This window comes from Syngnathoides biaculeatus, chromosome 23 (assembly GCF_019802595.1).
Source record: "Syngnathoides biaculeatus isolate LvHL_M chromosome 23, ASM1980259v1, whole genome shotgun sequence".
Classification (NCBI taxonomy): domain Eukaryota; kingdom Metazoa; phylum Chordata; class Actinopteri; order Syngnathiformes; family Syngnathidae; genus Syngnathoides; species Syngnathoides biaculeatus.
In genome coordinates, this window is record NC_084662.1 from 6,135,110 (window position 1) to 6,149,267 (window position 14,158).

General features: G+C 52.8%; 2 protein-coding genes across 5 annotated transcripts; one reads left to right on the forward strand and one right to left on the reverse strand.

The window, feature by feature from the left end:
- The first annotated feature begins 406 nt into the window (after positions 1-406).
- flvcr2b (FLVCR choline and putative heme transporter 2b) lies at positions 407-8,618 on the forward strand. 4 transcript variants are annotated; one of them, XM_061812181.1, is made up of 11 exons: positions 407-1,096; positions 1,698-1,839; positions 3,262-3,402; positions 4,758-4,825; positions 5,344-5,447; positions 5,777-5,887; positions 6,065-6,170; positions 6,379-6,490; positions 6,799-6,860; positions 7,277-7,378; positions 8,206-8,345. In XM_061812181.1, the coding sequence occupies exons 1-10, from the start codon at positions 554-556 to the stop codon at positions 7,346-7,348; spliced, it is 1,461 nt and encodes a 486-aa protein (XP_061668165.1). In that variant the 5' UTR covers positions 407-553; the 3' UTR covers positions 7,349-7,378; positions 8,206-8,345. The 4 variants fall into 4 exon arrangements, with proteins under 4 accessions (XP_061668165.1, XP_061668166.1, XP_061668168.1 ...); XM_061812182.1 differs by lacking the exon at positions 7,277-7,378 and having other exon boundaries at positions 8,206-8,618; XM_061812184.1 differs by lacking the exon at positions 5,777-5,887.
- Positions 8,619-10,570: 1,952 nt separating this feature from the next.
- On the reverse strand, positions 10,571-13,815 carry LOC133496960 (transforming growth factor beta-3 proprotein-like). The gene is made up of 4 exons (XM_061813088.1): positions 13,731-13,815; positions 13,541-13,639; positions 12,402-12,571; positions 10,571-12,209 (listed from the first exon to the last, which is right to left on the reverse strand). The coding sequence occupies exons 1-4, from the start codon at positions 13,813-13,815 to the stop codon at positions 12,051-12,053; spliced, it is 513 nt and encodes a 170-aa protein (XP_061669072.1). The 3' UTR covers positions 10,571-12,050.
- Between the last annotated feature and the right edge of the window lie 343 nt (positions 13,816-14,158).

Below are 14,158 nucleotides of genomic sequence, written 5' to 3' on the forward strand. Positions count from 1 at the left end.
GTCCGCGCGCGTGCGCGACCCCGATGGCTGTGAGTACAGGGAAACGCCGCTAGGTGGCGAACGTACACAATTTAAATCGTCCAAGTTTCGCTCCTGTTCTTAAAAGTCGACGTTGGGTAGATGATGTTGACTTCCGGTCAGCTCGCGCGTGCCAACGACCCGGATGTCTTTAAGTTGACCCGACGTCGGGACTTCCACGATGGGCCACGCGCTCCCGACTGCCAGGGGCGTCCCGGACTCGGCTCGGGGCGGTTTTAGGTCCGGCCGGGGGCCCCGCCGTTAAGCGTGCGGGGGTGTCGGCCTTTCGCGCACGTGGTCGCAGCACTCGGCGAAGGAAGAAACCAGGTTGGCGTGCGTGTCCCTCGTGGCACGTGTCGCAAGCGACCTCGTGAGGCGAACGTGACTGAGAGGGAGGCACGCCGCCAGTTTTGCAACTCGGAAGCCAAGTTGGGCGCCGATCGTTGCCTCACTTCTCCGTTTTCCGTCGGACTCCAGACGTCAGCTCGCGAGCCGCTTTCCCTCGGATTCGGGTTCGGGTTCGGCGCGCGCGCACATGAGCGGGGCGACGGACGCGAAGTCCCCCGGCGAGGAGCGCGAACAGCTGCGCTCGGGGGTCGCCCAGGAGGGTCTCCCCGAGCCGGGGGACAAAGCGTGCCAGACGCGCCTGTCCAAGCGCCGCTGGCCGACGGTTCTCCTCTTCAGCTGCTACTCGCTGAGCAACTCGTACCAGTGGATCCAGTACGGCATCATCAGCAACATCTTCGTCAAGTTCTACCAAGTGGACGCCTTCACCATCGACTGGATGTCCATGATCTACATGCTGACCTACATCCCCTTCATCTTCCCGGTGACGTGGCTGCTGGACAAGAAGGGTCTGCGGGTGGTCGCCCTGGCCGCCACGGCGCTCAACTGCGCCGGCACCTGGCTGAAGGTGGCCAGCGCCCGGCCTCACCTGTTCGCCGTCACCTTCCTGGGCCAGTTCTGCTGCTCCCTGGCGCAGGTCTTCATCCTGGGCATGCCGTCCCGGATCGCGTCCGTCTGGTTCGGGACCAACGAGGTGTCCACCGCCTGCTCCGTGGGGGTCTTCGGCAACCAGGTCGGCGGCCTTTCTCTGTTGTACGAGTTTTGGGGGGAGGAGGTCCGAGGCGACGACTAGAGATGTGAGCGCGCCGTGACGCTCCTGAACCCGACCAGTTTGTCAGGCGCGGTCGCTAAATATTCACCAAAAACGGCCAAAGAGCTGTCGAGCGACACTCTCGGTTGAAGCCTCCTCGCGGAATGCCAGAGATGGGCAAACGACTAACGTTAGTGTGATGACCCTGTAAGGAAGAGGGCGGTTGTTACTGGGCTAGCTTGTAAATGACTCCGTGTAGTTTTATGTCAACCAAACTATTCTAGTGTACGTAGCACTTTCCATCCATTGAATGGCGTAAGATCAGAACCACTTATTGACACGTTGCGGATCAAAGAGTGCATGTCTGTCTTGTACTGCCCCCATGTGGCCAAGGCGCACGCATCTGAACGAGCCGTTCGATGAAAGGAAGGATGAAGTTGGTCGTTTGCTCGTACAGCTTTTTTTTTTTCCTCTCGATAAATAATATTGGCTGTCATCTATTTGAGGCATGGCGTTCGGTCCAGTCAAATCTTTCCTCGGCGCCATGTCGTACGACGCCAACGTCTGTGGTTTGCCGCCGCAGCTGGGCATCGCCGTGGGCTTCCTGGTGCCCCCCGTCCTGGTGCCCAACGTGGACGACGTGGACGCCCTGGCCCACCACATCGGCGTCATGTTCTACATCACGGCGGGAGTGGCCACCTTCCTCTTTGTCCTCGTCGTCATCGGTAAGAGCGAGAGATTAGCTTCATCGGCCGATAAGATAAAGAAACCGATCGCGGTCAATCAAGATATCCGAAAGCGCGCTCGTGTCTTCATTTGGTGCAATGTTGCTTTGCTTTTTGAAGCGGTCCAAAAGTGCTTCTTCCTGATAAGCTCATCGCCGTGGCTCCGTCCGATTTACTGCCCGTTTATTTTGTGTGTGTTTCGGCGCAGAATTGGGAACTCAAAGTCGTTAGTTGCGTTGAAAGAAATCAACTTGGATGTCGACTTGTCACAGTTGCGCTGGGGTAGAAGTTGCCGGAACGCTCGACAGCCTTCGGCAGGACAAAAGGACGCTTGTGATGTGGGCAAATGCCAGAGGAGCCTCAGTTTTTTTGTTTTTTTTCTTTTTTTAAACACTCGCTGATTTAACTCATTCCATGCAAGGCCATAAAATAATCATTCCAAGCTGTAAATTTGTAGTGTAGTGTCAAGAGCGGAAGGAGACACAAAAGAGAAAGCTAGTGAGATGTTCAGATGAGTTCAACTTCTTTTGTGGAACTCGTACTTGTGCCGGTAAGCTCGCTGTAAACTGTCGCGCTTGGCTAAGGTGGCCGTTTGCTAGCTGTAGTTTTAGCTAGCGGACGTGGATGGGAATTTTGGCAAAGTCTCGTTTCACTTCTGACAAGTTCCACCGATAACAGGCGAGCGCCTTTTGGATCGATGAAGGTCGCCCCGCGTGACCTTTTGGGGGTTAAGCTAACCAATGTCATAGGAGCTAGCTTAGGTTCTCGGTTCAACTTTCCCTGACAGGCCGCAGTACTTCATTCGGTCTTCAGGGGCTAAGCTAGCAGTTAGCTAGTTTGGATTTGTGACCACTTGATGTCGGCTAATGTTGTAAAACGACTGCTTTAAATTGATTCAAAGTTGCCCACTCGTGGTTCAGACTCGATAAAGCTCATCAGAAAATAACACTCAAATATGCCATAAATAATGCACCGGTGCGAAGATACGTTTGAGTACTCCTTAAATGTCACACAGGGGCTGGCTGCAGTTAAGAAAAACTTTCTTATCTCCGAGCAAGACGTCTTTCCTTGGCTCGCGTGTGCCGACTCGTCTTAAATTTGGAGCTCGCGGTCGCCCCCCCCCCCCCCCCCCCCTCGTGAGAAGCGCCGACGTGAGCGAAACCAAAGTGTTCGGGGGGGGGGGGGGGGGCGCTTGCCCACATAAACGTAAAGATGTTTATTTTTGTGTGCGTTGCGGGCGGGGTCGTTGTCGAGGGAGGGCAACGCGAGCGCCTTCCCTTCAGCTCGTCCGTATTTTGCTTTTCACGTCGGGATTTTTGTGGAAGTTTTTTTATTTCCTGTCGCTTGCTCAGCGGGCTCAACGCAGGAGTTCAGAACATCCGTGTCCCGCTCAGCGTCTTTGTTTTTGTCCTTTTCGTCAAGTGTTCCAGGAGCGCCCCGAGCTGCCCCCGACGCCGGCGCAGGCCGCGGCCCGAAGCGCCCCCCCCGAGCGCTACTCGTACGGCGCGTCGGTCGGGCGGCTCCTCCGCAACAGGCCCTTCATCCTCCTGGTGGTCACGTACGGTACGCTCGCTCTCAAAACGGCGGACTCTCATTCGCTCACCTGACAGACAGTGCAAAAACTTTCATTTTATTTTGTATTACTCGGTTGTGGTTCCTGTCCAACTGAAAAATGTGCTATTTTTTTGAAAGACATTTTGATGCGTTTTGACATTGTGGAAGTTTTGTGAGATAAAAACTGACGCGAGTGTGCATGATTATTTAGTTTTGTTCATTCCCAAGTCCATTGTTATGTATCTGTGTTATACACGCTATACAGTTTTGTCCTTTTGTTGTTGATGCCACCGGTTTACATTGCGGTGCCGCCCCCCCCCCCCCCCCCCCCCCCCCCCCATTTAGTTGCGTTCCTTTTTGGCTTCACCGAGCGACGCCGACCCCATCAGAATCCGAATCAGATTTAATGGCCGAGTATGTCATAAGACGCGCAAGGAAATTGTCCCGTTGCCGCCCCGGTCCTCGCGCTTTATCATATCTCGCCATCTCATAAAAATCCCCCAGGATTTATTATTCAGTTTCCGAGGAGGGGCGCACGTTGGCATCGGAGGAGTCCAAAGTTTGTTTACGGCGGGCCAATGATTAACCGAGAGGTTCTGGGGCCCGACCGGCCGGCTTTCCCGAGCGTCCGCCGAAGCGCCGACCCGACTCGCCCTTGAAGCCAGACTTGGCGGGCGGGACTCTTTAGCGGCGAGATCCGCTTGAAGCTGTTTTTGTTCTGATCCGTGCAAAGCGTACGTAAGAAAGTCAGCGTGGGGATTTTCTGAGGCTGTGACGATACAATATTTGGGCCCAAAATCACAGCACGGTACTCCAAGCATGACGACGATTTTGAGGCCTGACCCCCCGACCGCAAATGAACATTTTTATTCAGACATACTTGAAATAAGAAAGAAGTATTACCAAAGAATCAAAAGATTCCGGGTTTTGTCAATAGTTGCGTTTATCCAAACGACGCTTCCGTATTGGTGTGATGATATGAATGGTGTGTCGCGTACGGGCAGCGTCGTCTTTGCGTCTTTTCCTGGGCGAGTCGTCAATCGTTGTTCTGCTTTGTGCGGGAGCGAAAGCCAAAGAGGCTCAATGGCGGCCGTTGTTGACTTCCTGGGAAGCGAACGGCAGCCTTTTGTCTTTTTCTTTGTCGTTTGTGTGCGAGTGGGCCACAAAAACATTCCCAAAGGAGCCTCCGCAGCTGCCCGCAAAATGTTGAATTCTTTGTTGCCTTTGCCAAGGAGGTCGCGCTTCTTTTTTTCTTTGTTAGCGCCACAGAAAACGTCCCCCTAAGTAAACCTTAAAACCTTGAGCATGCGCTGAACACAAGGGAGTATGATTATGATTTTTTTTTTTTGTGTGTGGTCTTGCAGGCTTGAACGTGGGCTGTTTCTACGCGGTGGGGACGCTGCTGAACCGCACGATTATCGAGCACTACCCGGTAAGTCGCTCCAGTCTTCTGACTTTCATCCGTTGTGTGGCGACGCTTCCTTCCACTTGTGCTTACTTGGGCATCGGATGACTTCTCACCGCTGAAATGCAATTAATTTTTTTTTTTTTTTTTTTTTGGGGGGGGGGGTTGTTTTTCATTTGCATTGTGGGGTTTAAAACGTAAATTATGTCCTGTAGTATTTAAGTCATTTGCTCACAACTTGGGATTCAAGCGCTTAGTACCGCCGACAAATATATTCGTCAAGTCTGTTTTTCAGCCGGTGAGACGTCGAAGGGGGGGGGGGGGGGGGGGGGTTGAAATTCAGCTTTCTAAACCACCGTCGCGCCAGACGCGGCTCGCTGGATGGCGCCGCTGCGTGAACGAGCGCAGCTTTTGAGCACAAGATCAAATGTTTAGCGCTGAGTCTCGGCTCGTCGCGTGGATGAATAAGCGAGGCGGTTATATAACGTGGCCGGTTCACAAAAAGTACTCCCCCCCCCCCCCCATCCCGCTTGTCTGGCTCGCAGGGCGAAGAGGTGAACGCGGGCAGGATCGGCCTGACCATCGTCATCGCCGGCACGGTGGGCTCGCTCATCTGCGGCGTGTGGCTGGACCGCAGCAAAACCTACAAGTGAGTGTCCCGAGACCGGACCTCCGACCTCCGTTCGCATTCTTTGTGCTTGAACGTCAACAAGAGCTCTTTGTCTGTTTGTTCAGGTGTGCCTTTGCCGCTCACCCCGTCTGATCTTTTTGCTTGCTGACCACTTTTGACCTGACCGCAGGCCGTTTGTCGTTATTTCCCAGCGTCCAAGTTTAGCTTTAAAGTTTGCCGGCTTTACGAAAGGGGGGGGGGGGGGGGGCTGGCAAAGTCGTATTGCGGATCAAAGGACAAAATGGCTGCCAATCATTTTGTGGGCCACGTGGGTTCTAAACTCGTCCCCCTCTTGTGCTCTTTTGCAGGCAGACCACCCTGGCCGTGTACTTCATGTCTCTGGTGGGCATGATCGCGTACACGGCCACGCTGGGCCTCGGGCACCTTTGGGTGGTCTTCGTCACCGCAGGAGTTCTCGGGTATGCTCGTCCAAGTGGGGCAGTCCGGCCCAAATTGGCCAACATCTGGCGAATAGACGGAACCGAAGGGGGGGGGGGGGGGGACCCCAACCTCGACCTTTGTCACTGGCTCACGACGGACGGACGCGCCTTTTTAGCAGGGGGGCGGTCCCAACGTTGTCTTTTTGTGCCGTCGAGGTTCTTCATGACGGGCTACCTGCCGCTGGGCTTCGAGTACGCCGTGGAGCTGACGTATCCCGAGTCGGAGGGGACGTCGTCCGGCCTCCTCAACTGCTCGGCGCAGGTAACGCGTTCCGTCCATCTTTTTTGGGGTGTGTTTTTTTTTTTTTTTTTAATTGTCAGATGACAGATTTTGGCAACGACAATTTCTTCTGCCAATGTTGTAAATAATGCAAGTTATTTCTGGTGAAAACCTTGACGTAAAATGAGCAAATGTTTGACTTTCCCCAAGTATCCATCCCGCATTTGAGTTCTTTGTTGCGCGGTCGCAGGTCTTCGGCATCGTCTTCACCATCTGCCAGGGCAAGATCATCGACAAATTCGGCACCTTGCCCGGCAACGTCTTCCTGTGCGTCTTCCTGCTGGTGGGCACCGTCATGACGGGTGAGCGATTTTTTTTTTTTTTTTTTTTTTTTTTTTTTTTTTTTGGCTTTAGGAAACTCGGGACGTCGATCGCCGTCAGAACGCGGAAGCCAAAAATTGAGCGGGGGGCTTTTCAGATGAGCGTCGCCTCGCCTCAAAGTTCACAAAATATACGCGCATGCGCTTCAATCAAATCACAAGGAGGCCTTCCAGCACCGGGAGCGCTCGGACCGTCACACCGGACAAGAAAATGCCGGAAGGGGCCCGACGCCCTCCCAGGGTGCAATCCGCGGTTTTGGCTGACGTGTGCCCTCTTTTGCGCCCGGCAGGCTTCATCAAGTCCGACCTGCGGAGGCAGAAAGCCAACGCGCCGGCCTTAGCGGAAGCGCAAGTAAGTGTTCGGCGGCTCTCCTAAATAATGCAGCGAGGTGACTTTTGTCGGCCATTTCTTAGCTTAGTTCCTCCTGCGTCGGGTTCCCTTCCGGAAGTTTGAGCCCAATGTGGAATGGAATCTGTTTTCACACATCCGCGTGATTTGCTGCTCCTGTGGACAAAAAAAGAAAAGAAAACGTCCTCGTGAATCGTTTCCTGTTTGCACTTTCAACTGACAAACTTCAACGTCAAAATGAAAGGAAAGGAAAACAAAAATCAAACCAATCAACAACCAAAAAACCATCTGCTTGCTTTTGCTTGCCGCTCGTGTGGCCTCTTCGTGGAAGGCGACGTCTCGCTCGCTTGTGCCGACGCCAAGCGCGGAGTGAAGTTGCCGTGGCGACGTGAGCGAGTGACGGGCGGCTGTGATTTTAGGTGGCGGCGGGACGAGACGGCGGCGCCGCGACCTTCATCGCCACGTCGCAGACGTCGTCTTCGCTTCCATAAGCGAGCAAAATGTCGCAGACGCCCTCGAAGGTAACGGCCACCCGCCCCTCCCCGCTTGCCTGCGCTGACCTTTGACCTGCTGCTTGAAAGTGCCCACATTTGATTGGTTGATGTGATTCGCTTCTTCTTGCCAGCCGTGACGTCATTTGCAAGTCCCGCCCGTCCGTTTTCCGTGCCGCTTATCCCCACGAGGGAGGCGGGAGTGCCGGAGCGGAACCCGGCTCACTGGGCCGTCTTGTTGTACGTCTAATTTCCTCCACGAGGGGGAGGCAGAGGGCCACGGCACGTAAACTAATAATAATAATAATAAGGCAGTAGAAGTAGAAATCAAGTGGAAGTGCGCCAATTGGAATCCTTCCGTGGGAATTGTTCACATTCTAAGAAACAAATTTTGAGTCGGGAATTGAGCACATTTGCTTTTCAAATGCGTCGCACTGCCACTCTGAAGGAAAATTACGCAAAAATCATGAATTACGATCATGCGAACGACGTGTGCGTTATTTCATTTTGTTGGAACAATTACCATTTTTAAATATTTTCTTTTTTTTTTCTTTCATCATTGTGGGACAATTTCAACTTATTTGAAATGTTTTTCGTTGGTCAAGTTATTCAGTTATTGCTCGAATTTTGAGAAAATACATCTGGCGCTATACTGTTAAGTGATGAAGCAAATGCTGTCTAGATTTGAGCAAATGGCGTGTTAAAGTTCATTGAAAATGCAAACGTTTCACAAATTGACTCCAAATTTCCGTGCATCTTTCGATTTTTGCACTTCATTTTGTTGCGTTCATTTATGAAAAATAACCCGAGCTGCATGTAAGGTTGTCTTTTTGTTGTTGTCCCCCTTTCATCTTCAGGTGCGATCTTCGGACAGGCCAGGAGGGGGCGTGCCCGCTGGCGCCGTCATCCAACGAGCAAAGTTTTAAAAAGAGCCCAAATGGCGTCGTTTCCGTCGGACGACGGTAATTGTTCAGCCCGATTATGCATCAATTCGTGTTCTATTCAGCTTTTGTCATTTTAAATGAAAATGTCAAAATAACCTTGACCGTCGTGAATCCCGTGTGCCTTGAAATCGTTGCCAGTACGGAAAATGTGGATTTGGCGAAGACACAAAATGTCTTTGACGAGACGAAAAGAAAACGTGTCCGAGTTCCTCTCGTCTTGTCAGTCAGCGACATGTTAAATGTGACATGAATGATTTTTTTTTTTATACCGCGTCTATATTTGTACGTCTCTTTTTGGAATTGACATAAAAATATTTTGAAGACGACCTTGAGTGAGTTTTGTCGTTTCCAACTGCAGGGCTCGTCGTCGCCGCTCGGTGGCGCCGTCGCGACGCCCCTGACTGGGGGGAAAAGGCAGCGTAGTCCGTCTGGAAGCGGAACAGAACCTTTGCCCAAACTTGCCGTCTGTCCGTCCGTCCGTTTCCTTCGCATGGACCGGTAGCTTTCAACGGTTGCGGTTCCGACAGTCCCCTGCTGGATTCCCGGCCCGTTCCTTCTGACAGAACCGCTGGAACTCAGTCAGGTTTTTGGGTCGCCTTTTTCAGATCTGCCCCCAACTTCTAGAGATTAGGGCCACTCCGGGACTTTGACGTTAGTTCTCCTCGAGTGGCTTTTGAAGAATTTCGACCGATTTGGAGCCAGGTTTCCGCTTCTCGGCCGATGTCGCCTCAGTTCCTCTTTCTCGGTGATTATTATTATTACTATATTACTATTTTATGAAGCGCTGCAGCGAAACAGCCCCACACCGTGATCTTCGGTCTACGAGCTTCCCCGTTTTCCGTCGGCCGTGACGGCCAAACCGCTCCACTTCAGCGCCTCATCTCGGCCTTCAACTCCAAAACCGTGCTGACTTGGAATCCAAAGCGGTACCATGCCGCCCCCTGCCGGCATCTGTGGGTCATTACAGCTCCGTACAACTTGGAATGTTGCTGCGGGGGGGGGGGGGGGTGGCCTCTTTCACGCCATAAAACGTACTTGGCGAATATTTGCAGCACGTCGGCGGCACACGGCACCAGAGTTAATTGTAAGTCCTTCATGATGCAAGCGTTCTTTTTGCAAAATGTTCTTGCAGACGCTTTGCGGTTCTGGCCCAGAATTTCAAGTCTGCCCCAAACCCTCTGCCCCCCCACCCCAAAGTCTAGCAAATACTCTGGCCACGTTGCTCACGTTGAGCCGTTTTTCCGTGGGCTCGACTTTGGTGGGACAAAATTCTGGACCGGTTGTGAGCGTGAATCGCGGCAAATTCCCAACCGGGACTGCTCGCGCTTTGTCAGGAAGGGTGTGACGACACCCCTGTCGCCGGAAGTGACGATCGACGATTTAGCCCAATGTCTCGGTGTGGGCGTTTTCCCAAGTGGGCCAAGGATGGTTCGGAGGCGGCCAGCGTGAACTCATCCTGGAAATGTTGGCTTTCCTTTCGTCGACGCGGCGCTGAAAACTCAGCGGGTAAAGATTTGGGAGCCCAGACCGTAAAAATATGCCATGAAATAAGACAACAGTTCATTAAATATATACCGGTCATCCTGTTGTTCTCCCCCCCCCAAAAAAAAGATAATTTAGAAATATTTCTCATTGTTTCTGTCGAATGTGGTGAAGCGGCGCCCTCTGGTGACCGCGGCGCTCTGTTTCCTGTAATGAAATAAATGTGGTCCTAGCGCAGTTTACTGAAAAAAAAAAAAAAAAAAAAAAAAAGCATCCAAGTCAAGATGTCCGAAAGGTTGCCGCTGTCGCCACCGTAACAAATCCGCCATAATGGCAAGAACGGGCCGGGTCGTCGCTTCCGACGTCAAACTGTCAACTGGTCGGCTTCAAAAATGAGTCGCGTTGGCGCGGAAAGTCCAAAGGTCGGTTTCGGAAGATTGGAGGGTTTTTTTTTTTTTTTTTTGTTTGTTTTTTTTGAAGGATCCTTCCTCATAGTGGATTTCCTGTGAGGTTTTTGCGCTCAGTTGTTATTGTCCCATTTTTGAGCGGCTGCTGTGTTCTGGCTTTTGGCCTCTTTGTCCGTAAAATGCGGTCGTAAGCAAGCTTCCGAGTGGGAAAAGACGGATGCGGCACGGGGGGGGGGGGGGGATCTCGGAAGCCTTTTTGGCGCCAACGTTTGGACATTTAGCAAATCATCAACGCGCAAAGCTCAGCTTTCCTCGGAACGGAACGTTTTTACAGGAATTTTGACTCTTTGGGGGGGAAAAAACAAAAAACAAAAAAAGGTTCAGATGACTTGAATGCTGTTGCAGTTGGAGGCGAGCAAGATTTCGCCTTTCAGCCCAAACTTTTGCTTCAAGTTCTTCCTCGCCGCCGTCAAACGTCCGCTCGCCTCTTTTGTTGCCGTTTTTCACGGCCGCTTGGAAACCATCGGGAGTGAAGCGGGTCATCATCGGCCATGGCGGCTGTTTCGGATGAGACATTTCCAGGCAGACACCATAACAGATGTTCACACACCCCTCCGGGGGGGGGGGACGGGCGGTCGACTAACGTGTTTTTATAATGTCGCCTTGAACTGCCGCGTTGGTTTTTGTTTTGGATGCGAGCGTCTTCCCGTTCTTTTGTTTAGCCGGGAAAGGTGGAAACGTTTACACTTTGATGACCTCGCGTCGGCCATCTTTGATTTTCGGGAAGTGCGTGCTGATGTTCGAAAGCGCACCCAAAGGCCTCGAGGGCGCCGCCGAAGGCCGACTCGGCTTTTTCTGTCTCGCGCGCGTGTTTGCCCGAACGGAATTCAAACCCGCCGGCGCGTTTGCAAAAAGCTTTTCCCCTTCCTGGTAGCGCTAGCGTGCGTTTGTCTAGCGTCCTCGTTGTGTCAGAGCCGCGTTGCCGCATTTGCTCTGGCGCGTCAGAGTTCATCTTTCATCGCCGGCGACGGGAAACACCCGCGGGCGGGCCCAGCGCAGGAAAAAGCGATTCTCTTTGTCCGCCCGTCAGAACTCGTTAGCCTCGGCCCGTCGGCGCGACAGATTTACGTCGATAAGTTCGATGGGACAGAATGTTGTTGAGCGATGATGTCGTTCTCATTCTGGTCTGCGACACAAAGTTGGAACGTCACTTTGTAAACATTTGAAAAAAAATATATAAATTTGACATTTTAACGTGAAATTTTGCATTTCAAACAAGCCCCAAATGATCTCCATCGCTGAACCTTGTATTGCCGCACACGTAGAAATGCGTTAAGCGGGGTCAAAGTTCAAGTTTGCAAAGCAATGCAAGGAGCAAACGGACGCCGGCTTTGGATTTGAGGTCAGCACCGCTTTTGAGGAGACGACGACGACCACAAAGCAAATCTGGCCTTGACACGTCAAAGAAACGCCAACATGTTGCAAGTCAGACACGTTTTTTGTACCTCGCACGTCAACAAAGTATGAAGAGAGTTTGCCGACATCGTGAAAAAAAGATGACGCAGGTCGCGGAGTGAATGGAGAATGTCGTACAACAAAGTCAATTTAATTTCTCTGACCCGAAATTGCACCCAAGTCTTGAAAATATGATTGGTCGGCCTGACGCTGGCGTTTCTTGCCGATCCAAATTCTGCTCTTTTTTTTTTTCGAGACGGAAGTTTGGACGACTGGTGACGTTACGCAGGCGTACCTAATGTTGCGTCCAGAACGGAGGAATCCGTGCTTTGGCGCAGGATGAATACCGGCACTTGGATTTTTTTTTTTTTTTTTTTTTTCTGGGGTCATCTCCAGCCTCAAAATGGCCACCCCTCAGCTGCATTTGCAAGACTTGACGATCATGTCGGAAAGCTGCTCCACTTTGGGGGTCCGGCCCGAGTAGTGGAGGATGGTGAGGGGCTCCAGTTCTTGGGGGACGCAGCACGGCGACGCCGACGCCTCCTGGTTCACGGTGCTGTACAGGCTCAGCAACTAGACGCGCAAGAAAAAACAAAACACAAAGTTGTCCCCGACCATGGCAAATTTGGACATTTTACCCCAAATATTTGAGCTTTTCGAGTAAGACGCTCGTGAAACGTGAACGGACTTTGCGTGGAAACTCTCGGGCTCAAATATTGTGGGCAGTTTTGCGTAGCGCCCGGCGCCGTCGCGACGTTTCCTTGCCGAGCTGCGCGGCGTGTCCGAGCTCCTCGGGTAGGGGCAGGGCCCGGAGGAGTAGTTGGCGTCGTAACCGCTGGGCTCGTGAATCCACTTCCGGTTCAGGTCGCGGCGGAAGTCGACGTGCAGCCGGCGGACGCGGCAGCTCACCTCGGCGTTCGCGTGTGCCGTCGGCGCTCGCGTTTACATTTTCGCGTTTCCAAAGAGACGCACTTTGTCACCGGCGCGCTTGCTTCTTGCTACCGTTTTGCCTTTTAAACGCAACCTTCAGGTTGAAGTTGCAGTTGTTTCAAAGTTCCAAATGAGTTGCAACAGAACCGTGGAACCTCAAAAGAACAGACTGGCGGAGGGGACAGCATTATTGTTTTGCAGGGGTTTTTTTTCTTTTTGTGTGTGTGTGTGTGTGCGTGTGCGGAGTACACAGTTAACCCTGGAGAACCCAAGACATCCAAATCCTCTTTTAAATATGTGAGTCCGTGGGTTCTCTATCGTCCAAATTGAGCAGGCTGGTCGACTTGCTGACGGTGACATTGTTGGCCCGAGTCGGAGGCAAGCGGCTTTCGCGGGCTGCTCCCTGTCTCCAAATCTGTCGCCAAAGGCAGACAGCTTGATGGCGAAAAGAAACGTTACGGCACCAAAACGAGCACACGTTCCAGACTTTCTCTCTGCACAAATGACAACGGAAAGAACCGGCGCGACACGGCCGCCACATCCATGCCCAACATTCAACATGGCCGCCAGGTGGATTTTTTTTTTTTTTTTTTTTTTTTTTAGGACACAGAAATACTTCAATCGCATTCCGTGCCCGCGTTGCGTCGCATCGCCAAGACCAAACAAAGTTGGTCAAGGCCAGCTTGAGTGACACATAGTGAAACTATTTTGGGAGACATTGTTTAGTCTCGACGGTCCATTTTGTGCGATAGCCGTTACGTCGAGGGTTCGGTATTTTGGAGTTCCTTACGAGAAGCAGTAGTCGGTGTCGAGCGCTCTCTTGCGTCTGCGCGGTGAGGCGGGATCATCGTGAGGATGAGGTGAGGCGGATTCCGCCCCTCGCTCCTCTTCAAGCGGCCGTCGTCGGCGCCTTCATCGGGCAAAGAGCATTTAGCCGCCTTCCCGCATTGCCACGTTTCCGACTCGGCGGATACCTTTCAAGTTGACGTCCGAGACCTCGTCGTCGACGTCGCCGTGGAGGCCGAAGGTGTGGCAGGGGCAGCGCACGCTGATCTCCAAACCCAGATTACTTCCTGGCAAAGCAATCAAAGAGCATCTTGTCGGAAAGCCGGAACCCGCCTCTGTTGGCGTCGGTCACGTCGAAGGAGACCTATTGGGTCGGGCCTTTGGTCCTCACGTTCTTGGCGCCGATGTAGCGTTGCTTCCTTACGCGCTCGTTGGGCCGCGCGATCTGCAAACTCGCCGGCATGAAAGCGTGCGCGGACGGCGATAGATTGATGCATATTTCGTGGACGGCGGCGAGCTGAGCGCGACGCAGCCCAGCAGCAGCAGAACGCGCAGCGAAGCTTGGCACGCGCGCATCCTGCGGGGGGGGGGTCCGACCAAGAGCCCCTCCCAAAGCTCGCCCCCCCCCGGGTCGTCCACGTGCGTTCAGCCTCATGAAGACGAACCCCCCACGCTCGGCTTCGTTCATGTCGAGATGGTGGAAATGAGATTTTGTTTGGGCTTTTATTGGAGCCCAGGTGCACCTCGCTGTGACGTCAGAGGAGGAGCCCGCCCCCCCCCCCCCCTCGTGCTGTACTGTCCTTTTT

Excerpts from the sequence above, each read along its gene's own strand:
- flvcr2b (XM_061812181.1), top strand. The coding sequence starts at position 554 with ATGAGCGGGGCGACGGACGCGAAGTCCCCCGGCGAGGAGCGCGAACAG. Across the intron at positions 3,403-4,757 it reads CCTCCTGGTGGTCACGTACG|GCTTGAACGTGGGCTGTTTC; the intron begins GTACGCTCGCTC and ends GTGGTCTTGCAG. Across the intron at positions 5,888-6,064 it reads GTCACCGCAGGAGTTCTCGG|GTTCTTCATGACGGGCTACC; the intron begins GTATGCTCGTCC and ends TGTGCCGTCGAG.
- LOC133496960 (XM_061813088.1), bottom strand. The coding sequence starts at position 13,815 with ATGCCGGCGAGTTTGCAGATCGCGCGGCCCAACGAGCGCGTAAGGAAG. Across the intron at positions 13,640-13,730 it reads CAAGAACGTGAGGACCAAAG|GAAGTAATCTGGGTTTGGAG; the intron begins GCCCGACCCAAT and ends TTGCTTTGCCAG. Across the intron at positions 12,572-13,540 it reads CTCGGACGTCAACTTGAAAG|CGCCGACGGCACACGCGAAC; the intron begins GTATCCGCCGAG and ends TGTAAACGCGAG.